Raw genomic sequence first — 15,863 nt, 5'->3', positions numbered from 1 at the left:
TTAAGGATTTCCAATATCTTGTAAGGACCGATGAAGCGAGGCTTAAATTTAGGAGAGGAGACCTTCATAGGAACAAATCGAGAAGACAGCCATACCAAATCCCCAACAAGAAGTCGGGGACCCACACCGCGGCGGCGGTTGGCAAAACGCTGAGCCTTCTCCTGTGACAACTTTAAGTTGTCCACCACATGATTCCAAATCTGCTGCAACCTATCCACCACAGAATCTACCCCAGGACAGTCAGAAGGCTCCACATGTCCTGAGGAAAAACGAGGATGGAAACCAGAGTTGCAGAAAAATGGCGAGACCAAAGTAGCGGAACTAGCCCGATTATTAAGGGCAAACTCAGCCAACGGCAAGAAGGTCACCCAATCATCCTGATCTGCAGAAACAAAACACCTCAAATAAGCCTCCAGAGTCTGATTAGTTCGCTCCGTTTGTCCATTAGTCTGAGGATGAAAGGCAGACGAAAACGACAAATCAATGCCCATCTTAGCACAGAAGGATCGCCAGAACCTGGAAACAAACTGGGATCCTCTGTCAGACACGATATTCTCAGGAATGCCGTGTAAACGAACCACATTCTGAAAGAACAAAGGAACCAGATCGGAAGAGGAAGGCAGCTTAGGCAAAGATACCAAATGGACCATCTTGGAAAAGCGATCACATACCACCCAGATGACAGACATGCCCTGAGACACCGGAAGATCTGAAATGAAATCCATGGAAATGTGTGTCCAAGGCCTCTTCGGGACAGGCAAGGGCAAGAGCAACCCGCTGGCATGAGAACAGCAAGGCTTAGCTCGAGCACAAGTCCCACAGGACTGCACAAATGACCGCACATCCCGTGACAAAGAAGGCCACCAAAAGGACCTAGCCACCAAATCTCTGGTGCCAAAAATTCCCAGATGCCCTGCCAACACTGAGGAATGAACCTCGGAAATGACTCTGCTGGTCCACTTATCAGGAACAAACAGTCTGTCAGGTGGACAAGAGTCAGGTCTACCAGCCTGAAATCTCTGCAACACACGTCGCAAATCCGGAGAAATGGCTGACAAGATTACTCCCTCTTTAAGAATACCAACAGGTTCTGCGACTCCAGGAGAGTCAGGCACAAAGCTCCTTGAAAGAGCATCAGCCTTCACATTCTTTGAACCTGGTAAATACGAGACCACAAAGTCAAAACGGGAGAAAAACAATGACCAACGGGCCTGTCTAGGATTCAGGCGTTTAGCAGACTCGAGATACATCAGATTTTTGTGATCAGTCAAGACCACCACACGATGCTTAGCACCCTCGAGCCAATGACGCCACTCCTCAAATGCCCACTTCATGGCCAACAACTCCCGATTGCCAACATCATAATTCCGCTCAGCGGGCGAAAACTTCCTAGAGAAAAAAGCACATGGTCTCATTACAGAGCAACCAGGGCCTCTCTGCGACAAAACGGCCCCTGCCCCAATCTCAGAAGCATCCACTTCAACCTGAAAGGGAAGTGAGACATCAGGCTGGCACAAAACAGGCGCCGAAGTAAACCGGCGCTTCAACTCTTGGAAAGCTTCCACGGCTGCAGGAGCCCAGTTAGCAACATCAGAACCTTTCTTGGTCATATCCGTCAAAGGTTTAACAACGCTAGAAAAATTAGCGATAAAACGACGGTAGAAGTTAGCAAAACCCAAGAACTTCTGAAGACTCTTAACTGACGTGGGTTGAGTCCAATCATGAATAGCTCGGACCTTGACTGGGTCCATCTCCACCGCAGAAGGGGAAAAAATAAAACCCAAAAAGGGAACCTTCTGTACTCCAAAGAGACACTTTGAGCCCTTAACAAACAAAGCATTCTCACGCAAAACCTGAAACACCATCCTGACCTGCTCTACATGCGAGTCCCAATCATCAGAAAAAAACAGAATATCATCCAGATAAACAATCATAAATTTATCCAGATACTTCCGGAAAATATCATGCATAAAGGACTGAAACACTGAAGGAGCATTAGAGAGCCCAAAAGGCATCACCAAGTACTCAAAATGACCTTCGGGCGTATTAAATGCAGTTTTCCATTCATCTCCTTGCTTAATGCGCACAAGGTTGTACGCACCACGAAGATCTATCTTGGTGAACCACTTGGCACCTTTAATCCGGGCAAACAAGTCCGACAACAGAGGCAAAGGATACTGAAATTTAACAGTGATATTATTCAGAAGCCGATAGTCAATACAAGGTCTCAAAGATCCGTCCTTCTTGGCCACAAAAAAGAATCCCGCACCAAGAGGGGAAGAGGATGGACGGATATGCCCCTTCTCCAGAGATTCCTTGATATACGAACGCATTGCGGTATGCTCAGGTACAGACAGATTAAATAATCTTCCCTTAGGAAATTTACTACCTGGAATCAAATCTATAGCGCAGTCACAGTCCCTATGAGGAGGGAGAGCACTGGACCTGGACTCGCTGAATACATCCTGATAATCAGACAAATACTCAGGAACTTCCGAAGGAGTAGAGGAAGCAATAGACACCGGGGGGGAATCACCATGAATTCCCTGACAGCCCCAACTTGACACAGACATAGCCTTCCAATCCAAGACTGGATTATGGGTCTGTAACCATGGCAGACCCAAAACGACCAAATCATGCATTTTATGCAGCATAAGAAAACGAATCACCTCCCGATGTTCAAGAGTCATGCACATGGTTACCTGTCTCCAAAACTGCGGTTTATTTTCCGCCAATGGCGTAGCATCAATACCTCTAAGAGGGATAGGATTTACCAACGGCTCAAGAACAAAACCACAGCGCTTGGCAAATGACAGATCCATAAGACTCAGGGCAGCACCTGAATCCACAAATGCCATAACAGGGTAGGAGGACAATGAGCAAATTAAAGTCACAGACAAAATAAATTTAGGTTGCAAATTACCAATGGCGACAGGACTAACAACCCTTGTTAGGCGTTTAGAGCATGCTGATATAACATGTGTAGAATCACCACAGTAAAAACACAACCCATTCTGACGTCTATGATTTTTCCGTTCATTTCTAGTCTGAATTCTACCACATTGCATTAAATCAGGTGTTTGTTCAGACAACACCACCAGAGGATTAGCGGCTTTGCGCTCCCGCAAACGCCGGTCAATTTGAATAGCCAGCGCCATGGAATCATTCAGACTTGTAGGAATGGAGAAACCCACCATCACATTCTTAATGGCTTCTGAAAGGCCATTTCTGAAATTAGCGGCCAGAGCACACTCATTCCACTGAGTAAGCACGGACCATTTCCGAAATTTTTGGCAATACACTTCAGCTTCATCCTGGCCCTGAGAAATAGCCAGCAAGGCTTTTTCTGCCTGAATTTCAAGATTGTGTTCCTCGTAAAGCAATCCGAGCGCCAGAAAAAACGCATCAATATTTGCCAATGCCGGATCTCCTGGCGCTAGCGAGAAAGCCCAATCCTGAGGGTCGCCCCGCAAAAAAGAGATAACAATTTTAACTTGCTGAGCTGAGTCTCCAGATGAACGGGGTCTCAGAGACAGAAACAATTTACAATTATTCCTGAAATTCCTAAACTTAAATCGGTCTCCAGAGAACAGTTCAGGAATAGGTATTTTAGGTTCAGACATAGGACTACTAGTAACAAAATCTTGTATGCCCTGCACACGAGCAGCAAGCTGATCTACACTTGTAATCAAGGTCTGGACATTCATGTCTGCAGCAAGCACAAGCCACTCAGAGGTAAAGGGGAGGAAGAAAGAAAAAAAAAAAAAAAAACTCAGAATTTCCTTTCTTATATCCCACTTCTGCAATGTATTAAACATTCAACTTTGGCCTGGCATACTGTTATGACCCCAATGGCAGAGGGTCTCAGAAGTAATTACCAAGTCTGCAAACACAAAAAACCAGCTCATAGGACAGTGGTAACTGGGCTGACCGTATAACTAATCCTAGCACCACAAATAGCAGCAGCCGGGGAACGTGCCTACGTTGGTTCTAGACGTCTCGCGCCTGCCGGAGAACTAACTAACCCTAGAAGGGAAAAGATAGACCTTTCTTGCCTCCAGAGAAAAGACCCCAAAAGTTGGATACAAGCCCCCAACAAATAATAACGGTGAGGTAAGAAGAAAAGACAAACGTAAGAATGAACTAGATATTTAGCAAAGAGAGGCCCACTGACTAATAGCAGAATATAGTAAGATGACTTATACGGTCAGCAAAAACCCTATCAAAATTTCCACGCTGGATATACAAGAACCCCCGAACCGTCTAACGGCCCGGGGGGAGGATACCAGCCCCCTAGAGCTTCCAGCAAAATCAGGAATCACATTTAGTACAAGCTGGACAAATAAATAAGAGCAATGCAAATAACCAAAAAACAAGGAAGCAGGACTTAGCTTAATTTTGCAAGAACCACGACCAGCAGACAGGAGCAAACAGAAAGGAACTGATTACAACGATGCCAGGCCCCAGACTGAGAATTCAGGAAATCTATATAGCAACACCCCTGGACTAACGACCCAGGTGGGTGCCAAACTAGGGAAAGACAATCCCCAGAGTCATATCACTAGTGACCACAAGAGGGAGCCAAAAAAGTCTAATTCACAACAGACGTCTTACACAATTCCCGTCGTCTAGGAACTCACCTCAATAGTAAATTTTCACTTTCTGCGGAGTCTACGCATTCACTTGTTTGGTGGACACACACTTCAAATCTTCGTAGGGGGGTTCCTTGGATAAATCATGTATCTAGAGTATTGACTACGGATGCCAGCCCTAAGGGATGGGGAGCTCACTTAGGGGAGGATTGGGTTCAGGGGCTATGGTCTCAGTCTGAGCAGGACTCATCCTCCTATCTGAAAGAGCTATTGGCCATAGATCACGCCTTAAATAGGTTCCTTATACCCCTACAGGGTCGACACCTCAGGCTGTTATCGGACAACCGGGTAACCGTGGCCTACATTAATCGTCAAGGAGGTACGCGATCCAGTTCGTTAATGAAGGTCGCAAATCATATTTTTCAGGTGGCCGAAGAACATCTTCTCTCTCTAACGGCTCTTCATATAAAAGGAAGTCTCAATACCAAAGCCGACTATCTAAGCCGCAACAAGCTCAGACAGGGAGAGTGGTCGCTGAATCCAGCTATCTTCGAGCAGATCATACAGATGTGGGGTTGTCCAGAAATAGACCTTTTTGCCAGCAGAGAAAACAAAAAATTACAACAGTTCTGCTCCCTAAATCCAAAAGACAACTCATATGCAGCAGACGCTTTTCTGATATCATGGCACTTCAGTCTCGCTTATGCCTTCCCCCCTCTAAACCTAATTCCATTAGTTCTGAGGAAGATTCCGGAGGACAAGGCCCGGGTAATCTTAATAGCCCCATTTTGGCCCAAAAGAGTGTGGTTCCCTTGGCTGAGGAAGATGTCTCTCTGCCAACCGTGGATTCTTCCAGAATTGCCAGATCTGCTCTCCCAAGGCCCAATCCTCCATCCACGAGTAGCCAACTTACATCTAGCGGCGTGGAGTTTGAGAGGTCGTTACTAAGGAGGAAGGGATTCTCTCAGGATCTAATAAATACACTCCTTAAGAGTAGAAAACCCGCTACAACAAATATCTATGTTAGGGTGTGGAGAAAATTTCTATCAAGTACAGGGGCTCAGATTGACCAAAAACCATGTATAAATCAGATTCTTGAATATTTACAGAAAGGTCTAGAAATGGGCCTGGCCACAAGTACTCTCAGAGTTCAAGTATCGGCTCTGGGGGCGCTATACAATTTTAACTTGGCCAGCAATCACTGGATTTCTAGGTTTTTCAAAGCAGTGACTAGGTCCAGACCAATCATAAAACAAAAGTTAGTCCCATGGGACCTAAATCTGGTACTCTCAGCCTTAACGCAAGCCCCATTCGAGCCTATCGATACTATCCCTGTAAAAATCCTTTCAATCAAAACAGCCCTTTTGGTTGCACTCACATCTGCAAGAAGGGTTAGTGATCTGCAAGAAGGGTTAGTGATCTGCAGGCACTTTCCAGACATCCACCATACATGCAGTTTAGGGAGGATAGAGTAATCATGAAACCTGATCCCCTCTATCTTCCAAAAGTTGCTTCAAAATTCCATAGATTACAAGAGGTAGTCCTACCTTCGTTTTGCTCTAATCCTACCAATGATAAGGAACGTAAATTTCATTCCCTAGATGTAAGAAGATGCCTTCTTAAATATATTTCTGTTTCGAATGTTTGGAAAAAAGATAACTCCATGTTTGTAGGTTATCAGGGAGTGAGGAAGGGTCTTAAGGTACCTTCACACGAAACGACTTTGTAACGATATCGCTAGCGATCCGTGACGTTGCAGCGTCCTGGCTAGCGATATCGTTTAGTTTGACACGCAGCAGCGATCAGGATCCTGATGTGATGTCGCTGGTCGCTGAATAAAGTTCAGAACTTTATTTGGTCGTCCGATCGCCGTGTATCGTTGTGTTTGACAGCAAAAGCAACGATACCAGCGATATTTTACACTGGTAACAAGGGTAAACATCGGGTTACTAAGCGCAGGGCCGCACTTAGTAACCCGATGTTTACCCTGGTTACCAGCGTAAAATGTAAAAAAAACAAACAGTACATACTTACATGCGTCCCCCGCCGTCTGCTTCCCACACTGACTGAGCGCCGCAAAGTGAAAGTGAAAGCACAGCGGTGACGTCACCGCTGTGCCCTGCTACTGCCGGCGCTCACACAGTGCAGGAAGCGGACGACGGGGGACGAATGTAAGTATGTACTGTTTTTTTTTTTTTACATTTTACGCTGGTAACCAGGGTAAACATCGGGTTACTAAGCGCGGCCCTGCGCTTAGCAACCCGATGTTTACCCTGGTTACCCGGGGACCTCGGCATCGTTGGTCGCTGGAGAGCGGTCTGTGTGACAGCTCTCCAGCGACCAAACAGCGACGCTGCAGCGATCGGCATCGTTGTCGCTATCGCTGCAGCGTCGCTTCGTGTGAAGGTACCTTTAGAGTATCTAAAAACACCTTAGCCAGATGGATCAGGGAGGCGATCTCTCTCGCTTATACGGCAGGTGGCAACGAAGTTCCAGATGGTATAAAGGCACACTCCACGCGGGCCATAGCATCTTCATGGGCGGAGAGATCAGAAGTATCGATAGAAGACATATGTAAGGCGGCCACATGGTCTTCTCCATCTACCTTTCTTAAACACTACAGATTAGATCTGGGTAGTTCCTCAGACCTTACGTTTGGGAGAAGGGTACTTGAGGCTGTTATCCCTCCCTAATCTTTCTTATTTCTCTGAAAGTCTCTCGTTGTGCTGTTATGGCGACTGAATAAATACGTACACTACTTACCTGGTAGCAGTGTTTTTTCAGGAGCCCATGACAGCACCCTTATATTCCCAACCCTATTCTTTTCTTTGATGATGCAACACTTTTTTTCGTGGTTTTTCCTCTTCCATGTTCACTCATACAATAAAATGTACATAATTATATGCTGCATCTGTGTTACTAACCAAGGTGGTCCTCTCATGCTCTGGAACCAACTGACGTGGGAGAGAGGTACCGCCCTTTTTATGTCTGTAGGTTTCCTGTCCCTGAAGGGCGGATTCCCTCTCTCGTTGTGCTGTCATGGGCTCCTGAAAAAACACTGCTACCAGGTAAGTAGCGTACGTATTTTTTGCCGCAAAAAAACGTATTGCTGTCTATGTAAACGCATGCGTTTCAATAGAAAAAAACAAGAATACACACTGATAAGCCACCCCCCACCATCAAGGTGATAAAGGGATCCAAACCCTACCCCTACCCCTAACCCTAAAGCCGGTAATTCAATTGCCGGCTTTTCATTTCTCCTGCCTAAACCCGACATGATATGAGACATGGTTTACATACAGTAAACCATGTCATATCCCCCTTTTTTTTGCATATTCCACACTACTAATGTTAGTAGTGTGTATGTGCAAAATTTCGGCGCTGTAGCTATTAAATTTAAGGGTTAAATCGCGGAAAAAATTGGCGTGGGCTCCCGCGCAATTTTCTCCGCCAGAGTGGTAAAGCCAGTGACTGAGGGCAGATATTAATAGCCTGGAGAGGGTCCATGGTTATTGCCCCCCCCCGGCTAAAAACATCTGCCCCCAGCCACCCCAGAAAAGGCACATCTGGAAGATGCGCCTATTCTGGCACTTGGCCACTCTCTTCCCATTCCCGTGTAGCGGTGGGATATGGGGTAATGAAGGGTTAATGTCACCTTGCTATTGTAAGGTGACATTAAGCCAGATTAATAATGGAGAGGCGTTAATTATGACACCTATCCATTATTAATCCAATTGTATGAAATGGTTAAAAAAAAAACCACACACACAATATTGCAAAGTATTTTAATGAAATAAACACACAGGTTGTTGTAATATTTTATTGCTCTCTCAATCCAACTGAAGACCCTCGTTCTGTAACAAATTAAAAATAATAAACCAACAATATACATACCTTCCGTAGATCTTGAGACACGCTATCTATACAGACGCGGCGGCACACAGAGTACCATGTCGCAAGGTAAAGTACCTCATTTGCATCATGACTAATACCTGCTCCGGCATTGTAGACAGACCTAAATGCTAACCTTTTATAGAAATGTATTGATTATCTGAGCTCACTAACTGCCGCTAATCATTCAGATGTTTACCTCGGTTTAAAGTGGCCACGCACTGCTATTGAGTACTCAGTGAATTATGCAGTCTCCTGGTATAGCTAATAGTCTGAACTATCATTGAGCATGGTAATTAACTATAGAGAGCCAGGGAATACTTATCACATCTAATTGTATATGACTACTTATTAAAGTAAGTCTTAAGTTGGATATTTTTATCATTTTTTTTTTTTGCTTCTCTATATCTTGTGAGCGGCCGTGTTCTTTGAGACACATCCATTTTCTCTAAACTTTGGCACCAATCTGTGTAACCCTTATGGTGCCAATAGGTTTTTTAGCTGTATTTCTTCCAAGTATGCCGCTTTTGTAATTTTGTCCTATTTTTGTGTATTATTATATGTTTAATAAAATTAACTTTTGCATTACATTAATCCCCTCCTGCTGTTTTGCTATCTTTGGGACACACATTTACAATATGGGCTTCAAGGGTGTCGCCCATTACTATTTTGATTCAAGATTGTGTCGCTCTTTTTGAGCAATTTTTCGGTAGTACTTTGTCTGCCCTGTTGAAAGCAGAGCAAAGTACTGCAGTGCGCAGGCGCCGGGAAAGGTCGGAGAGGCCCTGCGCACTGCAGTACTTTGCTCTGCCTTCAACAGGGCAGACAAAGTACGCCTGCACCGGAGCCTCAGCGTGAAGACAAGAAGAGGAAGTCATCCTATGAAGATGGGAGGCCCCGGACCGGACTGCGATGCCCATCGGATCGGACCGCCCTCCCTGGTGAGTATAATATAACCTCTTTTTCTCATCTTTCAGGATACATTAGGGGCTTATCTACAGCATTACAGAATGCCGTACATAAGCCCCTGATGCCGGTAGGCTTAGCTCACCTTCGATTTTGGGGGTGACAGGTTCCCTTTAAGGAGCCTAAGGTCTCACGTACCATTCAGTGTGAGTAGTGTGCATCCTAGGTGCGGCTGCTAAGAAACCATTTCATACATACTTACACACGTGGTCAAAATTGTTGGTACCCCTCATATAACAACAGAAAAGCCCACAATGGTCACAGATGTAACTTGAATCTGACAAATGTAATACTAAATTAAAGATTTATGAAAATTGAAAAAAAAAAAAAAACCACGAAATAGGCCTGGACAGAAATGATGGTACCCTTAACTTAATATGTTGCACAACCTTTTGAGGCAATCACTGCAATTAAACGATTCCTGTAAATGTCAATGAGACTTCTGCATCTTTCGACAGGTATTTTGGCCCACTCCTCAAGAGCAAACTGGAGCAACTGCTCCAGTTGTCTCATGTTTGAAGGTTGACTTTTCCAGACTGCATATTTCAGCTCTTTCCAAAGATGCTCAATAGCATTTAGGTCAGGGCTCATAGAAGGCCACTTCAGAATAGTCCAATGTCTTCCTCTTAGCCATTATTGGGTGTTTTTAGCTGTGTGTTTTGGGTCATTATCCTGTTGCAAGACCCATGACCTGTGACTGAGACCAAGCTTTCTGACACTGGGCTGCACATTTCTCTCTAGAATCCCTTGATAGTCTTAAGATTTCATTGTACCCTGCACAGATTCTAGATACTCTGTGCCATATGCAGCAAAGTAGCCCCAGAAAATAACAGCCTCCTCCATGTTTTACAGTAGGGACAGTGTTCTTTTCGTTATATGCTTAAATTTTCTGTCTGTCAACATAGAACTGATGTGCCTTGCCAAAAAGTTCCATTTTTGTCTCATCTGTACATAGGACATTCTCCTAGAAGCATTATGGTTTGGCAAATTCCAGTCTGGCTTTTTTATGATTTTTTTTTCAACAATGGTGTCCTCGTTTGGTCGTCTCCCATGAAGTCCACTTTGGCTCATACAATGACTGATGGTGTGATCTGACACTGATGTTCCTTGAGATTGAAGTTTACCTTTAATCTGTTTAGAAGTTTTTCTGGGCTCTTTTGTTACCATTCGTATTATCCGTCTCTTTGATTTCTCATCAATTTTCCTCCTTCTGCCACGTCGAGGGAGGTTGGCTACGGTCCCATGGATCTTAAATTTCTGAATAATATGTGCAACTGTATTCACAGGAACATCAAGCTGCTTGGAGATGGTCTTATAACTTTTAACATGTTTATCTATAATTTTCTTTCTATAATTTTCTTTCTAATCTCCTGTGACAACTCTTTCCTTCGCTTCCTCTGGTTGTAGACACCTGTGATGCTAATTAGTGGACACACCTTGATTTAACATGTCCCTTTTGTCACATTATTTTCAGGGGTATCATCATTTCTGTCAAGGTCTATTTCATGAGTTTTATTTAAAAAAAAAATAATAATCTGATTAAGCAAGGTTGAAAAGCAATGTCTGACTTTCATTTGTTCATTTTCATAGATCTTTTATTTATTATTATTTTTGTCAGATTCAAGTTATTTCTGTGGCCATTGTGGATTTTTCTGTTATTAAATGAGGGGTACCAACAATTTTGACCACGTGTATAACTTGAATTGTCTTCTTAGTGATGAGCGAGTATTCTCATTGCTCGTGTGATCTCTGAGTATTTGGATGTGCTCGGAGATTTAGTTTCTGTCTCCATAGCTGCATGATTTGCGTCTGCTAGACAGCCTGAATACATGTGGGTATTTCCTAACAAACAGGCAACCCCAACATGTACTCAGGCTGGCTAGCAGCCGCAAATCATGCAGCTACGGAGACAGAAACTAAATCTCCGAGCACATCCAAATACTCGGAGATCACCCAAGCATGCTCGGGAAATCTCGAGTAACGAGTATACTCGATCACTTCTTTTTAGCAGCTATACCGTAATGTGTTATATACAACAAATGCTACCTGAGATGTCATCCTTAACTTTGTTTGTTTATAATCACATGCCCGCTTGCAGTAACACACAGTGTGCACAGTCACACTTAGTGTAAGGCCAGGGTCACACTTAGTGCAAGGCCCAGGTCACACTTGCGAGTTCAATGCCGGAAACTAGCACCAGTCTCTCGCATCAAGTCCCGGCACTGCCGCCGGCACTCAGGACCGGAGCATTCAGCTGCATAGAAATACATGCAGCCGCACGCTCCGGTCCCAAGTGCCGGCGGCAGTACCGGGTATTGATGCAAGAGAGTCGCGCGAGTTTCTCGCATCACACTCGTAAGTGTGACCCCGGCCTAAGATTGATATACAGACGTGACAACTGCCTAAGAAACTTTTATTTGTGTACTGAATCCACTAACTACACACTTAGGCCACAATTCATCAAAATACTTTTTCTAGAATTCTGGAGTAATACACTTTGAAAAGTCACATGACTCTATGGACCAAAATATGGAAAAGATATAGCTCTCAAAATGTTGTGACGCAAAAATTATTTTTTGCAATAAAAAGCATCTTTTAGCTTGTGACAGCTGCCAAACATAAAAACCCGCTATAAATAGTAAATTAAACCCCCTTTTATCACCGCCTTAGTTAGGGAAAAGTAATAATAATAATAATAATAAAATGTATTTATTTCCATTTTCCCATTAGGGTTGGGGCTAAAGTTAGAGTTGGGGCTAGAGTTGGGGTTAGGATTTGGATTACATTTACGGTTGGGTTAGGGTGTGTCAGGGTTAGGGGTGTGGTTAGGGGTGTGTTGGGGTTAAGGGTGTATTGGGGTTAGGGGTGTGGTTAGAGTTGGGATTAGGGTTAGGGGTGTATTGGGGTTAGGGTTGAAGTTAGAATTGGGGGGTTTCCTTTGTTTAGGCACATAAGGGGCTCTGCAAAAGCAACATGATGCCCGCAGACCATTCCATCAAAGTCTGCATTCCAAAACGGCACTCCTTCCCTTCCGAGCTCTGCCATGCACCCAAACGGTGGTTCCCCCCACAAATGGGGTATCAGCGTACTCAGGACAAATTGCACAACAGCTTTTGGGGTCCAATTTCTCTGGATACCCTTGGGAAAATAAAAAAAATGGGAGTGAAAAGATCATTTTTGTGGGAAAAAAAATGTTTTAGTTTTCACGGCTCTATATTATAAACTTTAGTGAAACAATTGAGGGTTCAAAGTGCTCACCACCCATCCAGATAAGTTCCTTAGGTGGTTTACTTTCCAAAATGGTGTCACTTGTGGGGAGTTTCCACTGTTTAGGCACATCAGAGGCTCTCCAAACGCGACATGGCATCCTACCTCAATTCCAGCCAATTTTGCATTGAAAAGTCAAATGGTGCTCCTTCCCTTCTGAGCTCTGCCATGCACCCAAACTGTGGTTTACCCCCACATATTGGGGTATCGGCGTACTCAGGACAAATTGTACAACAACTTTTGGGGTCCAATTTCTCCTATTACCCTTGGTAAAATAAAACAAATTGGATCTGAAGTAATTTTTTTGTGAAAAAAAGTTAAATGTTCATTTTTTTTTTTAAACATTCCAAAAATTCCTGTGAAGCACCTGAAGGGTTAATAAACTTTTTAAATATGGTTTTGAGCACCTTGAGGGGTGCAGTTTTTAGAATGGTGTAGCTTTTTGCTATTTTCTATCTCATAGACCCCTCAGTGACTTCAAATGTGATGTGGTCCCTAAAAAAAAAAAAGGTGTTGTAAAAATGAGAAATTGCTGGTCAACGTTTAACCCTTATAATTCCCTAACAAAAAAAAATGTTGGTTCCAAAATTGTGCTAATGTAAAGTAGACATGTGGGAAATGTTACTTTTTAAGTATTTTGTGTAACACATCTCTGTGATTTAAGGGCATGAAAATTCAAAGTTGGAAAATTGCGAAATTTTCAAAATTTTCGCCAAATTCCTGTTTTTTTCACAAATAAACGCAAGTAATATCAAAGATATTTTACCACTGTCATGAAGTACAATATCTCACGAGAAAACATTGTGAGAATCACCAGGATCCGTTGAAGCGTTCCAGAGTTATAACCTCATAAAGGGACAGTGGTCAGAATTGTAAAAATTGGCCCGGTCATTAACGTGCAAACCACCCTTGGAGGTAAAGGGGTTAATAAATCGGGAACATCTTACACCTGCACTGCTAACATTGGATAGATGGTCCGGTACCTATATTGTCCTTTCTATATTTCTATTCTTACACCCCAACCACTTTGTAATGAACTTTATTACACAACACCCTACACTCCTCTCTACCTTTTGTAATATCTAAAAGTATTTTTTTACTTCATTTCCTGTGGCGTTTTTCTTAAAGAGAACCTGTCTGCAGAAAAAAGGCTATTAAACTGCAGATATGAAAATAATCTGCAGGTTAATAGTGTTACTAACCTGCCCAGCGCCCGCACTTAGCCGAAAGCTGCAGGGGAGAAAATTAACTTTACTCCCCCTCTCCAGCTTTCCGGTTTGTCACAGGGGCGGAGGTGGCGCCGGTGCGGGTTCAGTTACCGCTCTGAGTATACAGAGTCACAGCTGTAAATGCGTCCCCGGCCCTGACTGACAGCCGGCCCCAATGCAGAGTGTTAATTAGTGAAGGGTGCGGTTAGAGCTGTCACACTTTATACTCAGATCGGTGACTGAACCCTCAAACACTACAGGAAGAATAAGGCCGGGGTCACACTTGCTAGTGTAATGCGAGAAACTCGTACAAGTCTCTCGCATCAATACCCGTCACTGCCGCCAGCACTCGTGACCAGAGCATTCAGCTGCATAGAAATACATGCAGCCACACACTCCGGTCCCGAGTGCCGGCAGCAGTGCTGGGTATTGATGCGAGAGACTCGTGCAAGTTTCTCGCATTGCACTAGCAAGTGTGACCCCGGCCTAAAGCTAATTTTCTCCCTGCGGCGTTTGGCTAAATGCAGGCGCCTGGCAGGTTAGGAACGCTATTAACCTGCAGATTAACCCCATATCTGCAGATTGATAAGCATTTTTTTCTGTTGACAGGTTGCTTTTTAGAGGAGCCTCTAAAAATGTCTTGTAACCATGGTGATAGAGTCTGCAGCAGATGTGCTTCTATCTCTGCCATCACACCTTCCAACTGTGAATCAAGACATCATAAGGAGGCGGAGATAGTAGCAGTGAGTGACACCCCACAGCTTCTAGCACCAACCTCCAAATACTCAGTGAAGCTGTATGCATGCACCCTGGCTTCATTGTCGCCCTGCACATGCCCAGAGAGGCAGCAGTGATGTAGGACACAGCCGAACGCGAGATTTTCAAAGTTGGCGCTAATGGCTGACAGAGTGCTGTATCACCAGTGTGTTGATTAATCTGTTGTGCATACACCCAGCTTACTGTGCATTAACAGGGATACAGAGATTTGCAACTACACATCCCCATGTACACAGACGCATACACGTTACCATGTACACGGACGCACACATACACAAGTCACCTCAGGCACAAACGTCACCTTGTATATGCTCACACACATATGGCAGCACGGTGGCTCAGTGGTTAGCACTGCAGCCTTGCAGCGCTGGAGTCCTGGGATCAAATCCCACTAAGTACAACATCTGCAAGGAGTTTGTATGTTCTCCCTTTGTTTGCGTGGGTTTCCTCCTGGTACTCCGGTTTATTCCCACATTCCAAAAAAAAACATACTGATGGGGCTCACAATCTAGATTCCCTATCAGGGACAGCGATGATAATGTGTGCACACACTCGTCCACGCGGGTCACCACGTACACGGTTGCACATATACACAGTTCACATACACAGACGCACATGTACATATATCACCACATTAACTCACACATTTCACCACATACACGGATGCACACATACACACTTCACCAAGCACATGCACATACATTTCATCACGGACACAAACATACAGGAATACACTGAATTGGTGTCATGTCGGATGCTGTTCAGACCAGGTCGTCCGACAGACAGCGGTAATTCCGCTTTTGACCACTATTTGCTCATTGGCGTCTGCTAGATTTTATCTAGCTGTTCCAGGGTTAATTTACCTAATCCTTGGATTGGAAGCTGGGCCATGCCCACTGCCTTTAAATAGTTCTCAGGATCTTTGGGCGTCGCCGATTATAGCTTCTGTCTTGTGCGTTGTTATCTCGGTCTGGTGAGGAGAGCTGGTGGATGGAGATTCGTTGCTGGTGGTGTATTTTCCTTTGTCTTATTTACTCCTTCCTATATTTGTATTTATTTTGCCCTGCACATTTATAGTGTATTCCTGAGTGACTGCGGCGTGGAGTATATTTTCCTTTATCCTTGTCTGTGCTAACTGTGGGTATTGGGGAATAACATCTTC

At 44.2% G+C, this 15,863-nt stretch overlaps 1 protein-coding gene across 5 annotated transcripts in view; it reads left to right on the top strand.

The window, feature by feature from the left end:
- Positions 1–15,863, top strand: part of LOC143807957 (major facilitator superfamily domain-containing protein 8-like) — a 193,686-nt gene that overhangs the window by 76,827 nt on the left and 100,996 nt on the right. For 2 of the 5 annotated variants that reach the window (XM_077290104.1, XM_077290108.1), the window contains exon 6: positions 8,496–8,552. The exons of the other annotated variants lie outside the window; for them this stretch is intronic. In XM_077290104.1, coding sequence (XP_077146219.1) covers positions 8,496–8,552 — 57 coding nt within the window. The remainder of the gene's footprint in view (positions 1–8,495; positions 8,553–15,863) is intronic. 5 annotated transcript variants of the gene reach the window in all.

This window comes from Ranitomeya variabilis, chromosome 2 (assembly GCF_051348905.1).
Source record: "Ranitomeya variabilis isolate aRanVar5 chromosome 2, aRanVar5.hap1, whole genome shotgun sequence".
Taxonomy (NCBI): domain Eukaryota; kingdom Metazoa; phylum Chordata; class Amphibia; order Anura; family Dendrobatidae; genus Ranitomeya; species Ranitomeya variabilis.
Note: the sequence above shows the minus strand (reverse complement) of the source record. Positions and strands in the feature narration are given on the sequence as shown.